At 54.0% G+C, this 19,214-nt stretch overlaps 1 protein-coding gene across 1 annotated transcript in view; it reads left to right on the top strand.

Moving 5' to 3' along the window:
* Window positions 1–7,008: 7,008 nt before the first annotated feature.
* Window positions 7,009–19,214, top strand: part of ADGRG5 (adhesion G protein-coupled receptor G5) — a 16,021-nt gene continuing 3,815 nt past the window's right edge. Inside the window, exons 1-9 of the mRNA XM_021705628.1 lie at window positions 7,009–7,040; window positions 13,588–13,689; window positions 13,879–13,957; window positions 14,600–14,804; window positions 15,188–15,298; window positions 15,811–15,924; window positions 17,419–17,571; window positions 18,310–18,431; window positions 18,680–18,948. Of these exons, the coding sequence (XP_021561303.1) occupies window positions 13,626–13,689; window positions 13,879–13,957; window positions 14,600–14,804; window positions 15,188–15,298; window positions 15,811–15,924; window positions 17,419–17,571; window positions 18,310–18,431; window positions 18,680–18,948 (1,117 nt within the window). The 5' untranslated portion in view covers window positions 7,009–7,040; window positions 13,588–13,625. The remainder of the gene's footprint in view (window positions 7,041–13,587; window positions 13,690–13,878; window positions 13,958–14,599; window positions 14,805–15,187; window positions 15,299–15,810; window positions 15,925–17,418; window positions 17,572–18,309; window positions 18,432–18,679; window positions 18,949–19,214) is intronic.

Here is a 19,214-nt window from a genome sequence, read left to right on the forward strand (position 1 = left end):
AGGCTCCGAAACAGGCAGGTGTCTGAAACTGTCTGTGGCTAAGGTCAAAGCCAGAGGTCATCTCATGGCCAGGTCAGGGATCAGTCCTCTTACCCGAGGTAGCCTAAGTGGCCCACAGGAGAACAACTTTGTGTTTTGTCCTTAGCGTGTTTAGATAACTCTCAATATCCAGTGAGAGAAGTGAGCAATGCTGAAGCCTGGATGGGGGCCAGCTGAGGGGTTTGGGGGTCGCCCGTTGGCCCAACTCTTCCCTCAAACTCAGAAACCCCCTATGTCCTTCCAGAACCTTTCAGGTGGCGCTCTGGAGCTGCCCACGGCCACAGGCCTGGCTGTGGGCAGGGAGCAGAGCCCAGCAGGAAACCACAGAGGACAGCCTGATTGGATAAATGCAGGGTCCAAGGCTGGTCAGCCCACAAACTGCGGGCACCTGTCCTTCGGACGTGCTGCCTGGGCTGCAGCCCCTGGATCACCAGGAGAGGACTGAGAGGAGGGAGGGAGGTAAGCAGGGCCTGTAGGCTAGACCTGAGCCCCGGGATAGGCACCCCTGGCCTGTCCCAGGTATCCCCATCCCAGACTGCGGAGTCACAAAGATGTCCCAGATCACATTTAGAACTCCATTCTTTATAATGGGCCAACTTGGGCCCAGAGTAGCAGCTACTTGCCCACATCCACACAGAGGACCAGCAGCAAAGTGGGGGTGACCTGGGGGGTGGGGCTGGAGTGCTGGGATTGGATGCCTCCCCTCCTGGGTTACGTCTACCTAAGGGCACGATGCCCCTGGGCACACTTACAGGATGGGGTCCTCAGGCATCAGGCCAAGTGGCCAGGCATAGATGGTATGGAGTGAGTGAGTGCCTTTCACGCGGGCCAGCTGGCCTCTCAGCAACTCCTTGAACTAATCTCTCTGCTAGAAAGGACATCCCACCAGTCTCGGCTCTGCCACTGATAGGCTGTGTGATTATCTGAAACTTTCTGCCCTGTCTGGGCCTGTTTCCTTGCCTGTACCATGGGGAGACGCACTACCAAGATTCCTAAAAGCTCTGTCCAACAAGTGGGCAGACCCTGTGTCAAGGTGAACCAACCCGAACCAACCCACACTTAAGATACAGAAGCAGGAGCCTCGGGCGGAGCACGGGCTTGCCAGCTATCATCCATTGGCATCATCAGGACGGTGAGGCAACTGAGGCCCACTCCATTCTCCTCGCACTGAGCCATCGCTCTAACTGCCCCAACTCCTTCCAGAAATTCGCTTTCTGCCCTCCCACGCCATGAGTCGCGTCGGCCCTCACTTCCTCACCCCCTCCCCAGCCGCCCCGGTCCGGCAAAGACGCCCCGCTCCCTCTAGCGGCTGGCGGAGGGCAGAGGGGGCTCCTGACCCCGCGGTCCCACCCACCTCGCCGCGCGGCCCCCATTGGCGGATACCTCGGGCGGGGGCGGCGGCGCCGTGCTCCCATTGGCTCGTGCGCCCGTCCATCCCGCACTCGCCATGGTGACCACGTTGGGTCCCCCGGGAGAGTTCCAAATTCCGCCCCCGCCCGCCGCCCCCCTCCCGTCCGGTCCCTGCCCGCAGCATTCCGAAGGCGGCCCTGCCCTCCCCCCAACCCCCGCAGCCCCTCCACACACGAGGTCTGGGACCCCGGGTGGTGGGGGGACCCCGGGGAGGGGGCTAGGAAGTTCTGCTCGGAGTTTGGGGGTTGCTGCGGACGCTGCGCCCCACTCCTTCAGCACGCCCCCAACTTAACCCCTTCCCTCCCGCGGGCTCGCCGTCTGGAGGGAGTTCCCGGGACGCAGTGGCTTGCCGCCCCCTGCACTGCCGCCCCCGCTCACCTCGGCCGGGGACCCGCGGGCTCCGGACGTCCGACCCGCCGCGGCTGGGCGGAGCGGGCACGGGGCTCGCGGCGGTCGCCGCCTGGAGGGCCGAGGGAGGGCCGCCGAGTCTCCTCCTCCCTCCCGGGGGGAGGGGAGGGAAAGGAGACGGCGGGGCGGGGGCGGGGGCGGTGGGCCCCGGCCAGCGGCGGCCACAGTGTGACCCGGGCCCGCCGAGTCGCTGGGGTGGGGGCACCAGGCTGACTGTGGGGCGAGGCGCGCGGGCCGGGGCGGAGGGCTCTGCTGGAGAGCGAGCGGGTCCCGGCCGGAGGCCCCACCCCCGCTTGGGGGCCGAGGGTGGGGGGACGGAAGGCAGGGTCTGGGGGCCCCGCGGGGTTCGGCTTTCCCGCCTCAGGTTTCCCGAGCGCCAAGGACGTACTAGGCGCCCCGTAGCAGAAGTGGGCACCGCCTGTCCCGGGCTCAGCACGTGGGGCGCGCTGACCAGTGTTCACTTTTGTTACCTGCATTCTTCCGAGTGCCAGCTCTGTCGCCGAGTGGCCGCGGAGCAGCGAGGCTCTGCCCTTCACCGGGCCTCAGTTTCCCCTTTGTACCACAAAAGGGTTCACCAGAGTAACCTCACGCCTGTCGAGAAGCGTGGTGGGGCACTTGGCCCGCCCGGCGGAGATTTTCTCCGAAGTGCCTCGGTGCTAACCGCGGGCGACAGGGCCGGGCCGGCGGTCCCCGGGCAATTATGGTAAGGCGCTCTAGCGTGCGCCCCGCGGCTGGGGGGCTTCCTCTGCCCTTGGGAATAAGGTGTCTGCGGTTTGGGCGGGAGATGGGGTCGGGCGCCTCTCCTCACCATATCCTGTACCTGGAAGGCCACTGCAGTGAATCTTTTTTTCTTTTCTCTTCTCTTTTTTTTTCTTTTTAAGTAGGCTCCACACCCACTGTGGGGCTTGAACTCAGGACCCTGAGATTACGAGTCACATGTTCCACTGCCTGAGACAGCGAGGCACCCCTACGGTGAATCTTTCTAAAAAGATAACCAAAACATCACAGAGATAGTGAGGGGAACCAGACTGCGTTGGGACTTTGCCTTGAAAAGGAAACTAAAAGTGCTGAAGAAAAATTAGCTTTAGCTCATGATTAACACAGATTGTGATTGCAACCAGCCAGATGTTAGAATGAAGAATCGCTCTTGACAGAAAGAGGGTAATTTTTGCAAATATTTGGAGAGTATCACACGCAAGGGTCACTCTGAATCCTTTGTTAGTTAAGCAGTTCTCTCTGGAAGGACTTGGTCATTTCTAAGTGATGTTCTCTTCCTCTGTGGTCAGCTTCTGCTTCATTTTTGTATGGTGTCACATCAACTTCATGAAACCCCACACTTTTTTTTAAAATATTTTATTTATTTATTTGACACACAGAGAGAAAGCACAAGCAGGCAGAGCGAGAGGGAGAAGCAGGCTCTCCACTGAGCAGGGAGCCGGACGTGGGGCTCCATCCCAGGACCCAGGGATCATGACCCGAGCTGAAGGCAGCTGCTTAACCGACTGAGCCACCCAGGGGCCCCGAAACCCCATACGTTTTGCAAGATGTGCAGTTTTGCTTGTCAGTTCATTTGCTTCATATTTGCGTGGTTAAAATCTGATAGCATCTGATGGAGGCAGATTTGGGTGGGGGTAGGTGTTGTGGGAGAGGAAACCACTATGAATGTTGCAAGGCTGGTCTTTGCTTTCTGTGTACCTTGGGCCCAGGAAAGACAGATATTGAGTACTCAGAGGACAGGGACTCCCCGTTCTAAAGCTGAGAAAATGATCCTGGTTTGGGGGGGGCGGCTTTTGGCTCAGACTTATCCAAAGTCCCATGGCTGGTAAGGACAGGAATGGGCCAAGAGCCCCTGGTTCTTTCCCAGAGTTTCTGGAGGCAGCAGGAGGGCTGGAGAAGGTTGAGGAGGCTTAGTCAGCGGTGAACCTAAGCTCCAGTTAGGACGTTGCAGTTGGGCCCTCTCTCTCAAGAAAGGGAGTAGTCCCAGGAATGTCCCTCGCAGCAGGTGGGGAGATCCCACCAGTCATGGAACCAAGATGGGTACAGACCAGAGGCTTGGCAGTTCATAGGAATTATCTCAGTTTTCAGCCACCTCACCAGCTTATAGTGAGAACAGTGAGAATCAGAAGTCAAGTGACAGGCCCGGGGTCACAAAGCCAGAAGGTCTGAGAGCCCAGATCTGACTCAATGTTACCCCTGTCACCACTGTTCCTGAACCCACACGCCCAGACAGCCCACTGGTGTCAGCCTCCCGGTGGCCCTCTGAGGGGGTTCCTTCCCCAGCTCAGCCCAGTGGGGTTTTCGATGGAGGACTAGATTGGTATTTTCCACATTCCAGCAGTTCTGTCTTGTACCCCTGCTGCCACTTTTTCCATCGATACCTAGCACGTTTCCTGTGCATCCTTTTCATGTTGTAGGATGTATGGGTATTTTTGGGTAAGTAGGAAATCGGCATCGATTTTCACAAATAGAAGAAAATAGAAAAAATAAATCCTATGTAAACAAACAACGCCACTGAGAACTAGCTAGAAACTTGCTCTTTGTTAAACAGGGACGTGATTGTACACCTTTCACAAGAGCCAAAAGGTAGAAGCCACCCGAGTGTCTGTTATGGGACAAATGGATAAATGATATTGGTCTATCTATACACTCAAAGGAATATTATTCAGCCTTAAAAAGGAAGGAAAGGCTGATCCATGCGAAGTGAAATAAGCCAGTCACAGAAGGACAAATATTGGATGATTCCACTTCAAATTCGTAGAGACAGAATAGAATGGTGGCTGCCAGGGGCTGCTGGGAGGGGGTGGAGGGAGGGAAGTTGCTACTTAATGGGGACAGAGTTTCTGTTTGGGAAGATGGAAAAGTTCTGGAGGTGGATGGTGGTGATGGCTGCATGGCAATGTGAATGTACTTAAGGCCACTGAACTGTACGCTTAAAAAATGGTTAAAATGGTAAATTTTATGTGTATTTTGCCACAATAAAAAAAATCATTAAAAATCTGTTACCTAGTTTTCTTTGTCCAATAAAAGTTTGAAGAATGAAAAAATAAGGACACAGGGCAGTGGGAGAGAGGAGTTAGAGAAAATTTAGCTCTGAACGGAGGCTTCTCCTGGATGTAACCAGGACTGAAAAACACTGAAAAGTAGATGAGTTTTGGGGGCACCAGGGTGGCTCAGTCAGTTAAGCGTCTGCCTTCGGCTCAGGCCATGATCCTGGGGTCCTGGGATCGAGCCCCGCATCGGGCTCCCTGCTCCGCGGGAAGCTTGCTTCTTCCTCTCCCACCGCCCCTGCTTGTGTTCCCTCTCTCACTGTGTCTCTCTCTGTCAAATAAATAAATAAAATCTTTTTTAAAAAATGAGTTTTTCATGGTGCGACTCAGTTGATGGCAAGTCCTGTTAGGGGTCCCCCTTACTGTCCTCTCGTAGATCACAGGGTGGAGAGCCCCTGTGGAGAGAGACATCCCTGGGGATGGTGTGTGGCTCTCCCAGAGAGGAGGGTCGGAGGTGGCCTGCTGCCCTCCTCCCTGCCTGGGGGTGCTGAAAAAGGGACTGGCACGTTCCTAAAGCTGAAGCATCTGGAATGTTTTACAGGGGAGTTGGAGACAGAGCAGCCTTCTCAGGGGACCCAGGACCGGTGACACATGTGTGTGTCACAGCTGGGACAGAGCAGGGAGGTGGGTGTGACTATGGCAAGCTCATCCGGAACTGGGTGGACGCAGAAGCTGGATGGGGCTAGACCATGAAGTCAATGAAGGAATAGGGAGCCACTGGTGGCTTTTGAGCTGGGGAGTGTCTTGGCCATGATGTCCAGGGTCTGGAGAGCAGGGCGAGGTAGAACCAGCACTCCACCAGAGGCAAGACATAGAGAGGGCGGCACAAATCCCGGGGTGGAAAATAGAGGGGCATCAGGGTGAGTGGGGCCTCCTCCTGGGCCCTGACAGCAGCTGCCTGGGTTCACAAACAGCATGAAGAGGAAGACCGCTGGTGTTGTAACTGCAGAGGTGACTAGGAGACCTCAGAAGGAAGGGCTTGGAGGTCATGGTCTGGGTCATGGCCACAGAAAAGCAAAGTGCAGAGAAAGGCAAGGGCTTGCCCAAGTCATCTAGCAGAAGCGTAGCCGAGGGGTCGGGTCCCAGGTGCCTAGGTGTCCCTGCACAGAAGCGGGCCTGGAGGCGAGGGTCTGTGCTCCCCCCAAATATCGCTGCCCTCTGAGGCGCAGCTCTCTTCCCCTTCCCACAGAGGCCTGAGTGAGCTACCACCTGTGGGTTGTGCATGGGCGGGCGCCGGAAGGGCCTTGGGGTGGGGGAGAGCGGAGAGAGACCCTGTGGGGACCTGCCTGCTTTCTCCGCTTTGCTGCATCCCCAGCTCACCCCAGGGGTAGGAAAGTACATTCCTGACTTGGACTTTTCCCAGGGAGTTTGGCTGAGCGAGCGAGAGCACCCTGCCTCCCACTAACGCACAGACACTCCCCCTTCCCCTCGGGGTTGTGCAGGGGAAGTAATTGGAGCAGGACAGGCTGACCAGCCCTCCAGCCACAGCCCGGCCACATCTCCTGAGCTCTCTGTTCCCAGCGAGGCCTTTCCACAGCTGTGAAACACGGGTCTGGTGACTTTGCAGCTCTCAGAAGCGCCACACTACCCCGTGAGGTGGGGCTGTCTTAGCTCCATTTTAGAGGGGAAACTGAGGTTCAGAGACTTTCAGTCACTTGCCCAAAGCCCCCCAGCCAGTAAATGGCAGGTCTGGTATTTGAGGCCAGGCAGTCGGACCTGGCCCTTTGCCTGAGGTCGTGGTTATCTCAGTCTCATTGATTGTTAGGTCAGGCGGGGCGCCTTCTCCCCCGTCTGGAGGTGGGGAAACAGACGGAAGAGGCGCAGAGCAGAGGTGGGTCTTGAAATCTTGCCGGGAGCCGCGAGCACCAGCCCTCCCCCCTCTCCCCACTGACACCAAGCACCTCTTGAAGGGGTGCCCTGCCCAGCTACGAGTTCAGAGGAAGCAAAAAGGCTACTGACGGGGGAAAGAAGAAGTGAAGTGAGAGCGTGGTGTAGCGTGCCTGCATGGGGTGAAGCGAGCAGGGGAGGGCTGAGGGCCGGGGCTGAGCGGCCCCAGCACACACATCCAACTTCCCTTTCTCTCTGTGGACAGGACGGTGGTAGCGGCCCAGCAGCTGGACGGCAGCGACCCCTCAGGTCAGCCCCCACCGTGAGGCTCTATTCCCCGCTCCCCCAGCTCTCTGTCCTCGTCTGCCGGGTCCCCAGCAGGCACCGGGCGTGTCCCTGCCCTGGCGGGCCCAGGATTGGTGACATCCTGGGGGCAGCCAGCTGGGGACCCACCCTCATTCCCTTCACTCTCTGGTGGCAACTCCCAAATCTCTGGGAATGTAGAAGTCTGTCTATCTATCTATTTTTTTTTAAGATTTTATTTTATTTACTTATTTATTTTTTTAAATATTTTATTTATTTATTTGTGAGAGAGAATGAGATAGAGAGAGCACATGAGAAAGGGGAGGGTCAGAGGGAGAAGCAGACTCCCAGCTGAGCAGGGAGCCCGATGCGGGACTCGATCCCGGGACTTCAGGATCATGACCTGAGCTGAAGGCAGTCGCTTAACTAACTGAGCTACCCAGGCGCCCCTAAGATTTTATTTATTGATTTGAGAGAGAGAACATGAGCAGAGGGGAGGGGCAGAGGGAGAGGGAGAAGCAGATTCCCCACTGAGCAGGACCCTGGGATCATGACCCAAGCTGAAGGCAGATGCTTAACCTACAGAGCCACCCAGGCAAAGAGCAATTTACATTAAGGAGTGGTTAGACACTGGGTTCAAAACCTAGCTCCCCACCGTGGCCTAGGGCAGGTTATTAGACTTTTCTGGATTTCAGTTTCCTCAATGGTAAAATGGCATTAATCCGGTGACCTGTACCTCGGATGACAAGGGCCTGCATGAAGTTTCTACTGGGCAAATGTGAGCAAACGTGCCGTTCCTCTCTGAGCGACTTGGACTGGAGCCTGGGGATATTATGTCTTAGGGAAATGGCTCTGCAGCTGGCTTGGTCACAGACTCTGTGTTGGGCCTTGGTGTGGCCTCCCTTTCCCTGCCTGTAAAATGGGGCTAAGAATGGTACTTGTCAGGGATTTTCTGCAGAGACCACTGGTTCACTCCTCACCCAGGCCAGGGTGAGGCCAGCAGTGGGAGCTCCAGCCCGTGTCTAGCAGGAGTCGCTGTTTGGGAGGGGCAGAGGGGCCATGTACAGGGGTGTGACTGGCTCAGCAGGCCTGGTGCTGTCGGAGACAGGGTGGGCTTGGGGGGGGGGCATGCATGGTCAGCCCCAGGGAAGAAGGCAGGGGGTCCCAAGTCTTATGCTCAGATATATCCCTGGCTGGGGCTTTGGGTCAGAGCCCTAAGCTTGTAGTGGGGATTGTGGAAATGTCTCTGAGTCTCTCTCCCTGGGAAATAGGTCTCTCTGGCCTCATTTTATGGACGAGAAACCCTGAAGCATGGAGAAGTGGACTTATTGCCCAATGTCACGGCCCAGGGACTGAATACTGGAGATGGTTATCAAATTTGCATCTTCCAAAGGCTCTGGCCTGCATTCTGCACGTTTCCTCATCTGTCTGTTGGCCTAGATAGAGTCTTACTCATCCGTAGAGCAACTCAGCCACCCAACCATCTTGGGGAGGCTGCAGTGCACAGCGTGGGGAGAGCACTTGACTTGGAGCCTGGAGCTCTCGGTTTGAGTCCCAGCTTGACCACTGGCCTGCCGTAACCCCAGGCAAACCCCTGTGCGGTTTCCAGTTTCCCCATGATCAACTGGAACCATTTTGGACATCAGGTAAGGGAGTTCTGTTTCCCAGGGAGCCCCAGATAATGAGTTGCAGAGTGGATGGTGAGAGGGGCAAGGGTGTGGGGTGACAATGCATGGTGGCCTCTCTGAAGGGCTGGGGAGAGGGGTGCTGGAAGTCTCAAGCAGAAGTGAGGATTGTGGTTTGCCCCTGGGAAAGGGAGTGGAAACCACAGCTATTTGGGGGTACTTGAAGGAGGTGTCACTTCTTCTTCGGCCTTGATTTCTGCAGCTGGTCGTGGAGTTAGGCCCCTCTTCCCTCTGTAGACACAGAGCAGGGTGGCCAAGGGCCTGGGGTCCAGTCCTTACGGTCCAGACCCTGGAGGTCAAATCCACATTATGACCTGGGCCTCAGTTTCCCCATTCACACAGTGAGGGGGTGGACAAGATGACCCAAGATCCAGTCTGCCCTATTGTGCCCTCAATCTTGTCATCTGAAACATTTCAAATTGTTTCATTCAGTGCTTCCCTTGTCTCATCAAATCTTTTCCCTCCTCTCTTCTCTGAGGTTCTTAGAATTGCCCAAGGTAACACAGCCAAATAAATAACCAAGTGACCAAATGAATAGGAACGCAGCACTCTATGACTCCAACCAAAGTCTCTATTCTCTCTCTCTCTTTTTAAAGATTTATTTATTTCAGGGGCACCTGGGTGGCTCAGTCGTTAAGCGTCTGCCTTTGGCTCCGGTCATGATCCCAGGGTCCTGGGATCGAGCCCTACATCGGGCTCCCTGCTCTGCGGGAAGCCTGCTTCTCCTTCTCCCACTCCCCCTGCTTATGTTCCCTCTCTCGCTGTCTCTCTCTCTGTGAAATAAATAAAATCTTAAAAAAAAAAGATTTATTTATTTGAAAGAGAGGGGGTGGCACAGGTTAGGGGCAGAGAGAGAGGGAGAGAGAGATTCTCAAGCAGACTCCCCACTGAGCACATAGCCCGACCAGGGCTCAATCCCACGACCCTGAGATCATGACCTGAGCAGAAACCAAGAGTCAGATGATTAACCGACTGAGTTACCCAGGAGCCCTTCTATTCTCTTTTCAAATAAACACATATATTAATAAATAGTGTTAAGATAAATGGATGGGACCACCCAGAAAAAAACATTGCATCCCCATCTCATACTGTACTTCAGGATTGATGCAAATGGACTAGGGGTTCCAATGTGAACAATAAAACCTCAAAAGTCCTAGGAGAAACTTAGGAGAATTCCTTTGTAATTGGAGCGGGGTAGGCCCTTCTAGCTATGACTCAAAATCCAGAAGCCAAAAGAGAAAAATACAGGTAATTCTGATTACACACATAAAAAAAGACTTCTACACGACAAAAGGACCATATGTAATGTTTAAAGGCAAATGATAAACTAGGAAACATATTTGCAACTCACAGACAACGAGCTAATTTCCCTGCTATGTAAAGAGTTTCGAGAAGATGGTAAGGAAGAGTTGAACACAAAATAAAAATGGGCAGATGGTGAACTTGCACACGTGGGAAATGTCAGGACAGCTGAACTGTTGGAAGGAACCAAAGACCAGAAACCACACAGCCAGCTCTTCTGAGGGCACCTGCTGCATAAGTTAGTGCTTAGCCCTCCAACGTTAGACTATGTAGTTGGAGAAGAGAAAGTGAAAACTCTAAGTACTGTTACGGGAAGCTCCCCAAGATATATTTTCAAGCGAAAAAAGTGAAGTACAGAACAGTAGTGAGTGTGCTACTTTTTTTTTTCATATAAGATGAGGAGAATCATATATGCTTATGTTTATTTGAAACTTGGGCAGATTCACCAAACACTAATAGCAGTAGTTATCTGGGGGTGACTAAGTGGGAAGGGAGTCATTGGGTGACACAGGAGGCAGGAATACTTTGCATTTTATGCCTTTGTGGACTTACTTACTGTTTGGATTTGCTAGATGTAGATTTCTAAACTATCTGAAGAGCAGGGGCGCCTGGGTGGCTCAGTCGGTCAAGCATCTGATTCTTGATCCGCAGCTCAGGTCTTGATCTCAGGATCGTGAGTTCAAGCCCTGCGTTGGGCTCCACGCTGGGTGTGGAGCCTCTTTAAAACAACAACAACTATGTGAAGAGTAAATAAAAATTGAGAAACGTGTAACTATAACATACGTGGTAACTAGGAAATCTGGGCACCCAAAACAAGTAGACTCCAAACCTCACCACCCACAAGTGACCCCCGCATCTTTCAGAGCTTGCATATATAAGAAATGTGACTTTTACAAGGATTGGATTACATTGCTTTGCAACATGTTTTTTGTTTTTCATAAACAACATGCCACCATTATTTTTTCCATAATGGTAGTCATTTGGAGCATAAAAAATTCTAAGCATTAAAGACTTATTTTTCTGTTGTGAGGGTAATACATGTTTGCTGTAGAAAATTCGAACGCTACAGAAAACCTAAAAAAGAAAGGAATCCTCCTCCCCATATAACATTATTAACATTTTGGTGACCATTTTTCTAGATACCCTCCTAGGCCTAAACATGTATATTAGCATAAATTTCCATGCATGTGATTACATTATGTGTGTTATGTTCAGCTGGCTCTTTCTAGGCAATGATACACGGTGCTCCTTTTTTATGTCACTATGGACATCATGATTTTTGATAGTGAAATGGCAAGCCGTTGTACTGAACTTTGAACTTTGACTTTTGAAAACAATGATAAATTCACAGGAGGTTGCAACAAAAATAGTACAGAAAGATGTTGTGTCCAATTCATCTGCATACTCTCCTCCTCCTTTTATTTGTTGAGGCTTCCATCCTGGAAACTTCTTTTCTCCTGTTGCCTTCTGGACAGGCTATACCCTGGTCCTGTAGTCCAACCAACAACCAGGGGAGTAGCTTCCCACATTTTCTGGGGAGTAGCTTCATCTCTTCTCTGGTGGGGTTTCCTATACCCTATGTTGTCTTTCATGACTTACTCCCTCATTCTCTTGGAGCGCATCCTCCAGCAGCCTTCTGATGGGGGTGTATACTTTAAAATACTAATGATCCTGGGACACCTGGGTGGCTCAGTCCGTTAAGTGGCTGCCTTCGGCCCGGGTCATGATCCCAGAGTCCTGGGATCGAGTCCCACATCGGGCTCCTTGCTCAGCGGGGAGCCTGCTTCTCCCTTTGTCTCCCTCTGCTTGTGCTCTCTCTGTCAAATAAATAAAATCTTTAAAAATAAAATAAGGGCGCCTGGGTGGCTCAGTCGGTTAAGTGACTGCCTTCGGCTCAGGTCATGATCCTGGAGTCCCGGGATCGAGTCCCGCATCGGGCTCCCTGCTCGGCGGGGGGTCTGCTTCTCCCTTTGACCCTCTTCCCTCTCGTGCTCTCTGTCTCTCATTCTCTCTTTCAAATAAATAAATAAAATCTTTAAAAAAATAATAAAAATAAAAATAAAAATAAAATAAAATAAAATACTAATGATCCTTGGTTGACCATTCATCTTTAAGAGTGCAGCACTAAAGTGTAACTGCTTGTCAGGGTTGATGATTGGGAAAGCTTTAACCTAAGTTTGGTCCTGGCCATTTCACTGAGGAACACCAAAATATCTGTAGCTATAGGATACTTTTCTTGGAATGGCCAGTTCTTTAGAGAAGATTTTTCTCCTGCCTTAGAACATCATCGCCTGGCTGCTGCCGGCTTCTGGAAGCTGAGTGGAGGAGGAGGTGGGGAAGGAATATGGCTTAATTTTTCTATACCTGAATGGCATCCCACCCTTCCCCTCAGATTCTCTATCATGCACTGTCTCCAGGGAATGAACTTTATGTTGGGGCGGGGTTGAGGGTGGTAGGGTGGTGACAGTGGTCCTGGATACCCCAGGTGGCAGAGGAGATCTGGGACCCCAGCTGGTCACTTTAAAGACTCACAACCGGGCACCTGGGTGGCACAGTCCTTTAAGCATCTGACTCTTGATTTCAGCTCAGGTCATGATCTCAGGGTTGTGAGATCAAGTCCTGTGTTGGACCCTTTGCTGAGCGTGGAGACTGCTTGGGATTCTCTCTCTCCCTTTTCCTCTGCCCCTTTGCCCCCCACCCCCTGCTCCCAGCTCATGCACACTCTCTCTCTCTCTTAAAAAAAAAAGAGACTCATAAGCGTCTATCTCCCATTTTTTTGGCTTCATCCCTCATCCCTGCTTTCAGAGGTTCTCGATGCCTCTAGTTCTCAAGTGTTCCCAGGGTTGTGAGGCTTCTCCCTGTCCCCTTCCCTCTCCCCTCCCCTCACTCCACAGCTCTCCCCACTGCAGGAACTCAGGTTCAACTTTTTATGGTCTGCTTGATGTAGGACCATGTGGCCACCTGCTTTGGAGCCTCCAGAGTTTTGCTAACATTTCTTGCCTGCTGTTGTCTTCTTTCCCCTTGTTCTGTCTTCCTGGCTCTGTGCCCATTTTATTCACTCACTCTCATTTTAGTGGAGTTTCAGGGGGTTTGACATAAATTTGCTATATTTAAGCAGAAGTTTCTTAGTTTATTTTTTAAACCACAGAAAATGAAGGCTGGGCAGGACAGACCCTTGCCTAAAGTCACATGGTGGATCAATGACAGAGCTGGACAGGGTTCCATGTTGCTTGCTCCCAAGCAGCTTCCCCTCTGGGTGAAGTCAGGGCCCCGGAGAAGCCCCCAGAGAGGCCATTTTTGGGGACGGGGAGTGATGGGCAGAGCTACAACTGGCAGGCATTTCTGAACAAACGGTCAGGGATTCTGGAGTCATAGAGACCTGGCTCAGGGGGCCTCACGCAGAGCAAGACCACTTGCGCCCTGAACCTCAGTTTCCCCATCTGTGAAATGCAGGAGTGACAAGGATCAACTAAGATGCTGGATGTCCTACCCTTGGGACATGCCAGACACCTAGAAGTGAGAGGTCACTCTCTTACTATAATGACAATGACATGCATCTTTTCTAGGGTGGGAGCCAGCTCTCGGAAGAGACTGGGCACAGGACATGGATTGCTGGGGGGCCTTTTTCCTCTGCCTATGCTTCATGACTTCTCAGAGTGAGACAATGGGTAAGAGGGTGCTGCTGAGCTGGGGGGCAATCCTAGCCCGGGCCCCTGGCTGTGATGTGGAAGGGGGATGCCTCGAACCAAGGGAGCTTGAAAGGGGGCACTGCGGCCTCCTGGGGCAGCAGAAAGGCTGAGGCTGGGGTGGAAGGCCCAGGGACAGAGGCTGAAGTGGAGGTCTGACTTGCTCCACAGAGACATCCCAAGAACCCCTGCTCTGGATGGAGAAACTAGAGGTGATGTCCGGAAGCCGCAACTCGACTTCTCTTGCTGAGTGAGTCAGGAGGCCCTCCTGTCTGCCCGGATTCAGCTGTGCCTCCCACCCCCAGCTCGAGCCTTGAATCAGTGGTCCAGGGTTGTCCAGTGTGAACCATTAATCATTTATTCAACATGCATTTATTGAGTACCTACTGTGTGCCTGGCACTGGGCTTTGGAGATGCAGGATAAACATGTCCTGCCCTCATCAAGTCTGCTCTCTGGTTGAGGGTCTTTAACTATGGATGCCATGAAACCCGGTGCAGAATCCTGGGTCTCTGCATTTTTCTGGGAAGGAGCTGCAAGACTCGAATCGGGCTCTCGAGGGCCTGTGATCTCATGGCCACGCAGCTGCGGGTGAGGGGACAGTGCTGATGAGTGGTCAGGGAAGCACAGGGGCTATGGGGCATTTCACTCAGCCAGCAGAGAAAAGCCAGAAAAGGCTCCCTGAAGGAGGTGTCAACAAAGCTGGACCAGAAAGAGAGGTAATCAGGAGACGTGGATGAGTGGGGTGGAGAGGTAAGGGGGTGCCAGGGGCGCTGTGTGTGCAGAGGTCTGGAGATGGGAGAGGCCGATGCGGTTGGGGGAGGCCCCGCCCTTCTAGCCGCCTGGGGACCCTGGTCAGCTCCCGCCCTCAAGCCCACTGCGGACCCTGGTCAGCTCTCTCGCCCTCAGCCTCATCCGGGGCCTGGAGTACAGGCTGTTGAACGCCAGCTTCGGGGGCAGCAACTTGACCTTGCAGACACCCACCATCCAGTCACTGATCTTCAAGCTGGGCTGCAACTTCGCAGGCCTGTCACTGAGCAGCACCACCATGGAGCGGGTCCCCCAGGTCAGAGGTGGTCGGGGGGCCGGGGGGCAGCCAGTGCCTCTACCCCAGAAATCCTCCATGGGCTTACGGTCTGGACTCCCCTCCCCCCACCCAAACTAATCTGGTCTGGCCTCACAGCTGTGAGGTGCCTCCTCTTAAAATGGGGCTGATGTTCCTCATGCGAATGATGGGAAAGGGGGTGCCCTGTGGCCCCTCAAGGGCGGCGTCCTCTTCCTGCTTTTGCAGGTCTGTGGGGGGTGGGGGAGGCAGCAGTGGGAGAGGCCAGGGAATCCAGGGTCCTAGGTGGTGGCTAGGAGGAATGAAATGCCTGGGGTAAGGCCAGGCAGGCTTCGTAAGAAGTGGGGGGCAGTGAAGGCACTGGGGCTGGCCCTGCAGGCCGTGGACACCAGGCTCAGCCTGTCCGTGCCCCTCCGCAGGTCTCACATGCCATGCAGTTCCCGGCCGAGCTGACCCAGGACGCCTGCAGGGCCCCCCCCAGGGAGCTGCGTCTCATCTGCATCTACTTCTTCACGGACTACTTTTTCCAGGTCACTGCCTTGGTGGGCCAAGCAGGGTGGGCGCCGGCCCCTTCCTGGGGACACTGTGGGCATCCATGCCATCGGCTGACCTTGGGGCAGGGACCGGCACCTGGTGGGACCAGCCCATCGTGCACCCAGCCATTGCCCCTTCTGGGCCTCAGTATGAGGAGAATGGTGGGAAGGCCCACTTATAGGGAACCTACGTGTGCGCCTGTCCCTAGGTGGGAGATAGACAAAGGTGCCTTTTAACCTTGGCTTTGAAAGTGAGTTAGGATAATGGTTAGTTGGGATGGAGGCTGGAATACACTTAACACATGGCAGAGAGTTGGGGGGAGAGGACAGCTTTCTAGGTGGAGGGGACAGCGTATGTGAAGGCTGCGAGGCTGGCCCATGCTGGACACGTGACAGGCATGCTGCTTGCTCTCATTTGGGGGAAGGGGCTGGTGAAGGGGGGCTCTCAGCCCTCAGCCGGTCTCTCCCTGTGTCCCCTGCAGTCAGCCCTTCTTCTGCTGTCCTTCCAGAATATCAACTCATCTCTGCTCAATAACTATGTCTTGGGAGCCCAGCTGGGTCATGGACACGTGAGCAACCTCAGCGAGCCGATCAACATCAGCTTCTGGCACAACCAAAGCCTGGTATTTTTGGGAGGGCGCGTGCCCCCATTTCCACCTCACCCCTGCCCCCTTGTGGCTCTCCTGTTGAATTTTGGCTTGACTAAACCCAAATCTGTGGAAGCATTTTGAAAACAAACAATTTCAAATCTATCACAGTTTGAAAATTCCTGTCAAAGAAACCAGAGAGAAGCTTTTACTTACTGCAGTAGGCAGGATTTTTTTTTTTTTTTTCTCTTTAAGTAGGCGCCACACCCAGCGTGGAGCCCAATGCAGGGCTTGGGCTCAGGACCCTGAGATCAAGACCTGAGCTGAGATCAAGAGTGGGAAGCTTAACCAAATGAGGCACCCAGGCGCCCCCTAGGCAGGACTCTTTGAGTTGCAAGTGATACAAAGCCAAGTCAAGCCAGCTTAAGCACAAAAGGGAATTGATCGGCTCCCATAAATGAAATGTCCAGAACTGTCAAGCTTCAGGCATGGCTGGATCCAGGGGCTGATATAATGCCATCCTGGCTCAGCCTCTTTCCATCTCTCATCAATGGTTTCCTGCCTTGGCTCTCTGCTCTGGCAAGATGGCAGCTAAAGTGCTGGACCTCTATCCCCTCTTCCCAGCAGGCTCTTCTTCATCAGTGCAAACCAGGGTCCCAGAATGGAGTCCTAAAGGTCCAGCTGGGTCACGTGTCCATCTCTGAACCAGGTCGATGGAACGTGTGGATTGGCCAGGCCCAGGTCACATGGCTCAGGGACTGGGCTGGATTCATCTGACCTGCCATGGGGGGAGGTGTGGGTCCTCCAGAGAAGTGCAGAAGCTGATCCTGGAGGAAGGGAGAAGGGCTGCTGGGTGGGCATAAGCTCCGATGCCTCCGCTCTTCTGGCCCTGGCATTCCTGAAAAGCCCAGAGCCTCTACGGTCTGCCCTGACTTCCCGTCAGCCTCTTCAGGACTGCGCTGCACTCTCAATTTCTCCATCATCCTTTCCTTTCTTTGCTCTGAACCTTTGCCCCTGCAAAGGTTCTTTCCTCAGTGGTGTTCCATGGCACTGCCTGTGTCATTCCCCCCACCTGTCCACCCACATGGCTTGGCTTCAGGGTTGTCTGCATGTGAGTCTCTCCCCCACACTGGGCATGGGTCTGCACCATTGTTGTTCCCCATGGGAAGGAGGGAAAAGGGGACAGTTGGTTATAGAGCACCTACTGTCCAGCCAGAGCTGGACCCTTAAGATTCCTCACTGATTGTAATTTAATACCATCCCTGAGACTTGGGTATAGATGATCCCATTTTGCAGATGAATAAACTGAGGCTCAGAGAAGCTCGACAACTTGCCCAGGTCACTCTGAGAGTCCAGAGTAGAGGTGAGGCTGGAATCTGGGTCTGTCTGATGCCAAAGCCCAGCCAGTGTCTGGTAAAATGTTGACTAGGGTGCAGTTGAATCAACTTTGGCCCCTACAGTTTCCAGACTCTGACCCACGGCCATCCCCCACACTCCTTGGATGCACCCAACCCCAGCCTCTCCCCTTAGGAAGGCTACACGGTGACCTGTGTCTTCTGGAAGGAAGGAGCCAGTGAACACTACTGGGGGCTCTGGAGCCCCGAGGGCTGTCGCACAGAGAAGCCCTCACCTTCCCAGGTGCTCTGCCGCTGCAATCACCTCAGTTACTTTGCTGTTCTCATGGTATGTGTGCATCCAGTCCTGGTGAGGGGAGTGAAAGCTATAAAGGGCCCCGTGTCTAAGCAAAAGGAGCAGGCAAAGGCTGGTGTAGGGGACAGAAAATCCAACTCAGATGGACTTAAGGAGGCAAAAAGAAACTTATGAACTCATGTTGCTGAAGAAACTATGTTAGGCTTCAGGCATGGCTTGATCCAGACACTCAGTATCACCAAGACAGGGCTCTAGCCTGTGTCTCCCAACTGTGCTTGCTTTGTGCTGGCCTAGCCTTCAGACGGGATTTCCCCACAGGATAATAATTTGGCTGCTAGCAGATCCAGGCTCATGTCCTACTATCTTTTAGGCGAGTAGAACGAGAGCTTCTCTTACCCAATTCTGCCAGCTAGTCTTGGGATTAGAGTCCCACTGCCTCGGAGTGTGTCACGTTCCCATCCCTCAACCAATCACTGGGCAGGAGGGGGGGGGGCTCTGATAAGTCAGGCCTGGTGCACCTGTCTACACACAGTGGGACCGCCCATGTGCGTAGACAGTGAAGGAGGGGAGGTTCTCATAGAGAAAGGGGAGATGGAGTTGAGGGGGGCAAAAGCCACTGTGTCTGCCAGGGCTTTTTTTTTTTCACGCCGGGACCACGGTGAGGTTTGTGGTGAGACAGGGGAGTTTGGAGCTGAGGTCTTAGCAGGTCCCTGTCACCGTGGGGAGGGCATTTCCGTGCTTCTGTCTCCCATTCCCCCTTCGTTCCTGCAGCAACTGTCCCTAGCCCCAGTCCCAGCAGAGCTGCTGGCGCCTCTCATGTACATCTCCCTGGTGGGCTGTAGCATCTCCATCGTGGCCTCACTTCTCACTACTCTGCTGCACTGCCAAGCCAGGTATGCCCCTGCCCCCATGCCAGGCCTGCCCACCCACTGCTGCTCAGCACCCCTCCTTCTTACCTACCTGAGCCCCCAGAGGGGGGTGGGCTTCTCACGGGGATGGAGGCTGGGAGGCAGGAGGCTAGCCTTGCCGTGTGGCTGTTGTTCTGTCCCTGCCCCCCTCAACCTCAGTTGTGTGTCCATGAGGGGGTGGCACGGCCTGGGTGATGTCCCCAGGCCACGGAAGGCCCTGCTTCCACCCGCAGGAAGCAGGGTGACTCCATAACACGCATCCACATGAACCTGCATGCCTCCGTGCTGCTCCTGAATGTCGCCTTCCTGCTGAGTTCTGAGCTGGCCAAGCCCCCCGAGTCCGGGGCAGCATGCACAGCGCTGGCCGCCATCCTGCACTTTGCTCTGCTCAGCTGCCTCACCTGGATGGCCATCGAAGGCTTCAACCTCTACCTCCTCCTTGGGCGCGTCTACAACATCTACATCCGCCGATACTTGCTCAAGCTCTGTGCAGTGGGCTGGGGTAAGCAGAGCCTCCCTCCCCTCTTGCTTCCTGAGGCTTCCGGCCAGATAGGGCGTCTACCCCCTCCTGCCCTTCTCTTCTCCTCTTCCTCATCCTAGTGACCACATCATGAGCATGGTTCATCATCCCTGTCAACCCTCACCACTACTTTCTACTCTACTGTTTTTATCGATTGTACCTCCAACACCTCCATTGCCACCTCCACCTCCAACACCTCCATCCCCTCCACCTCCAACACCTCCATCCCCTCCACCTCCAACACCTCC

This window comes from Neomonachus schauinslandi, chromosome 16 (genome assembly GCF_002201575.2).
Source record: "Neomonachus schauinslandi chromosome 16, ASM220157v2, whole genome shotgun sequence".
Lineage (NCBI taxonomy): Eukaryota > Metazoa > Chordata > Mammalia > Carnivora > Phocidae > Neomonachus > Neomonachus schauinslandi.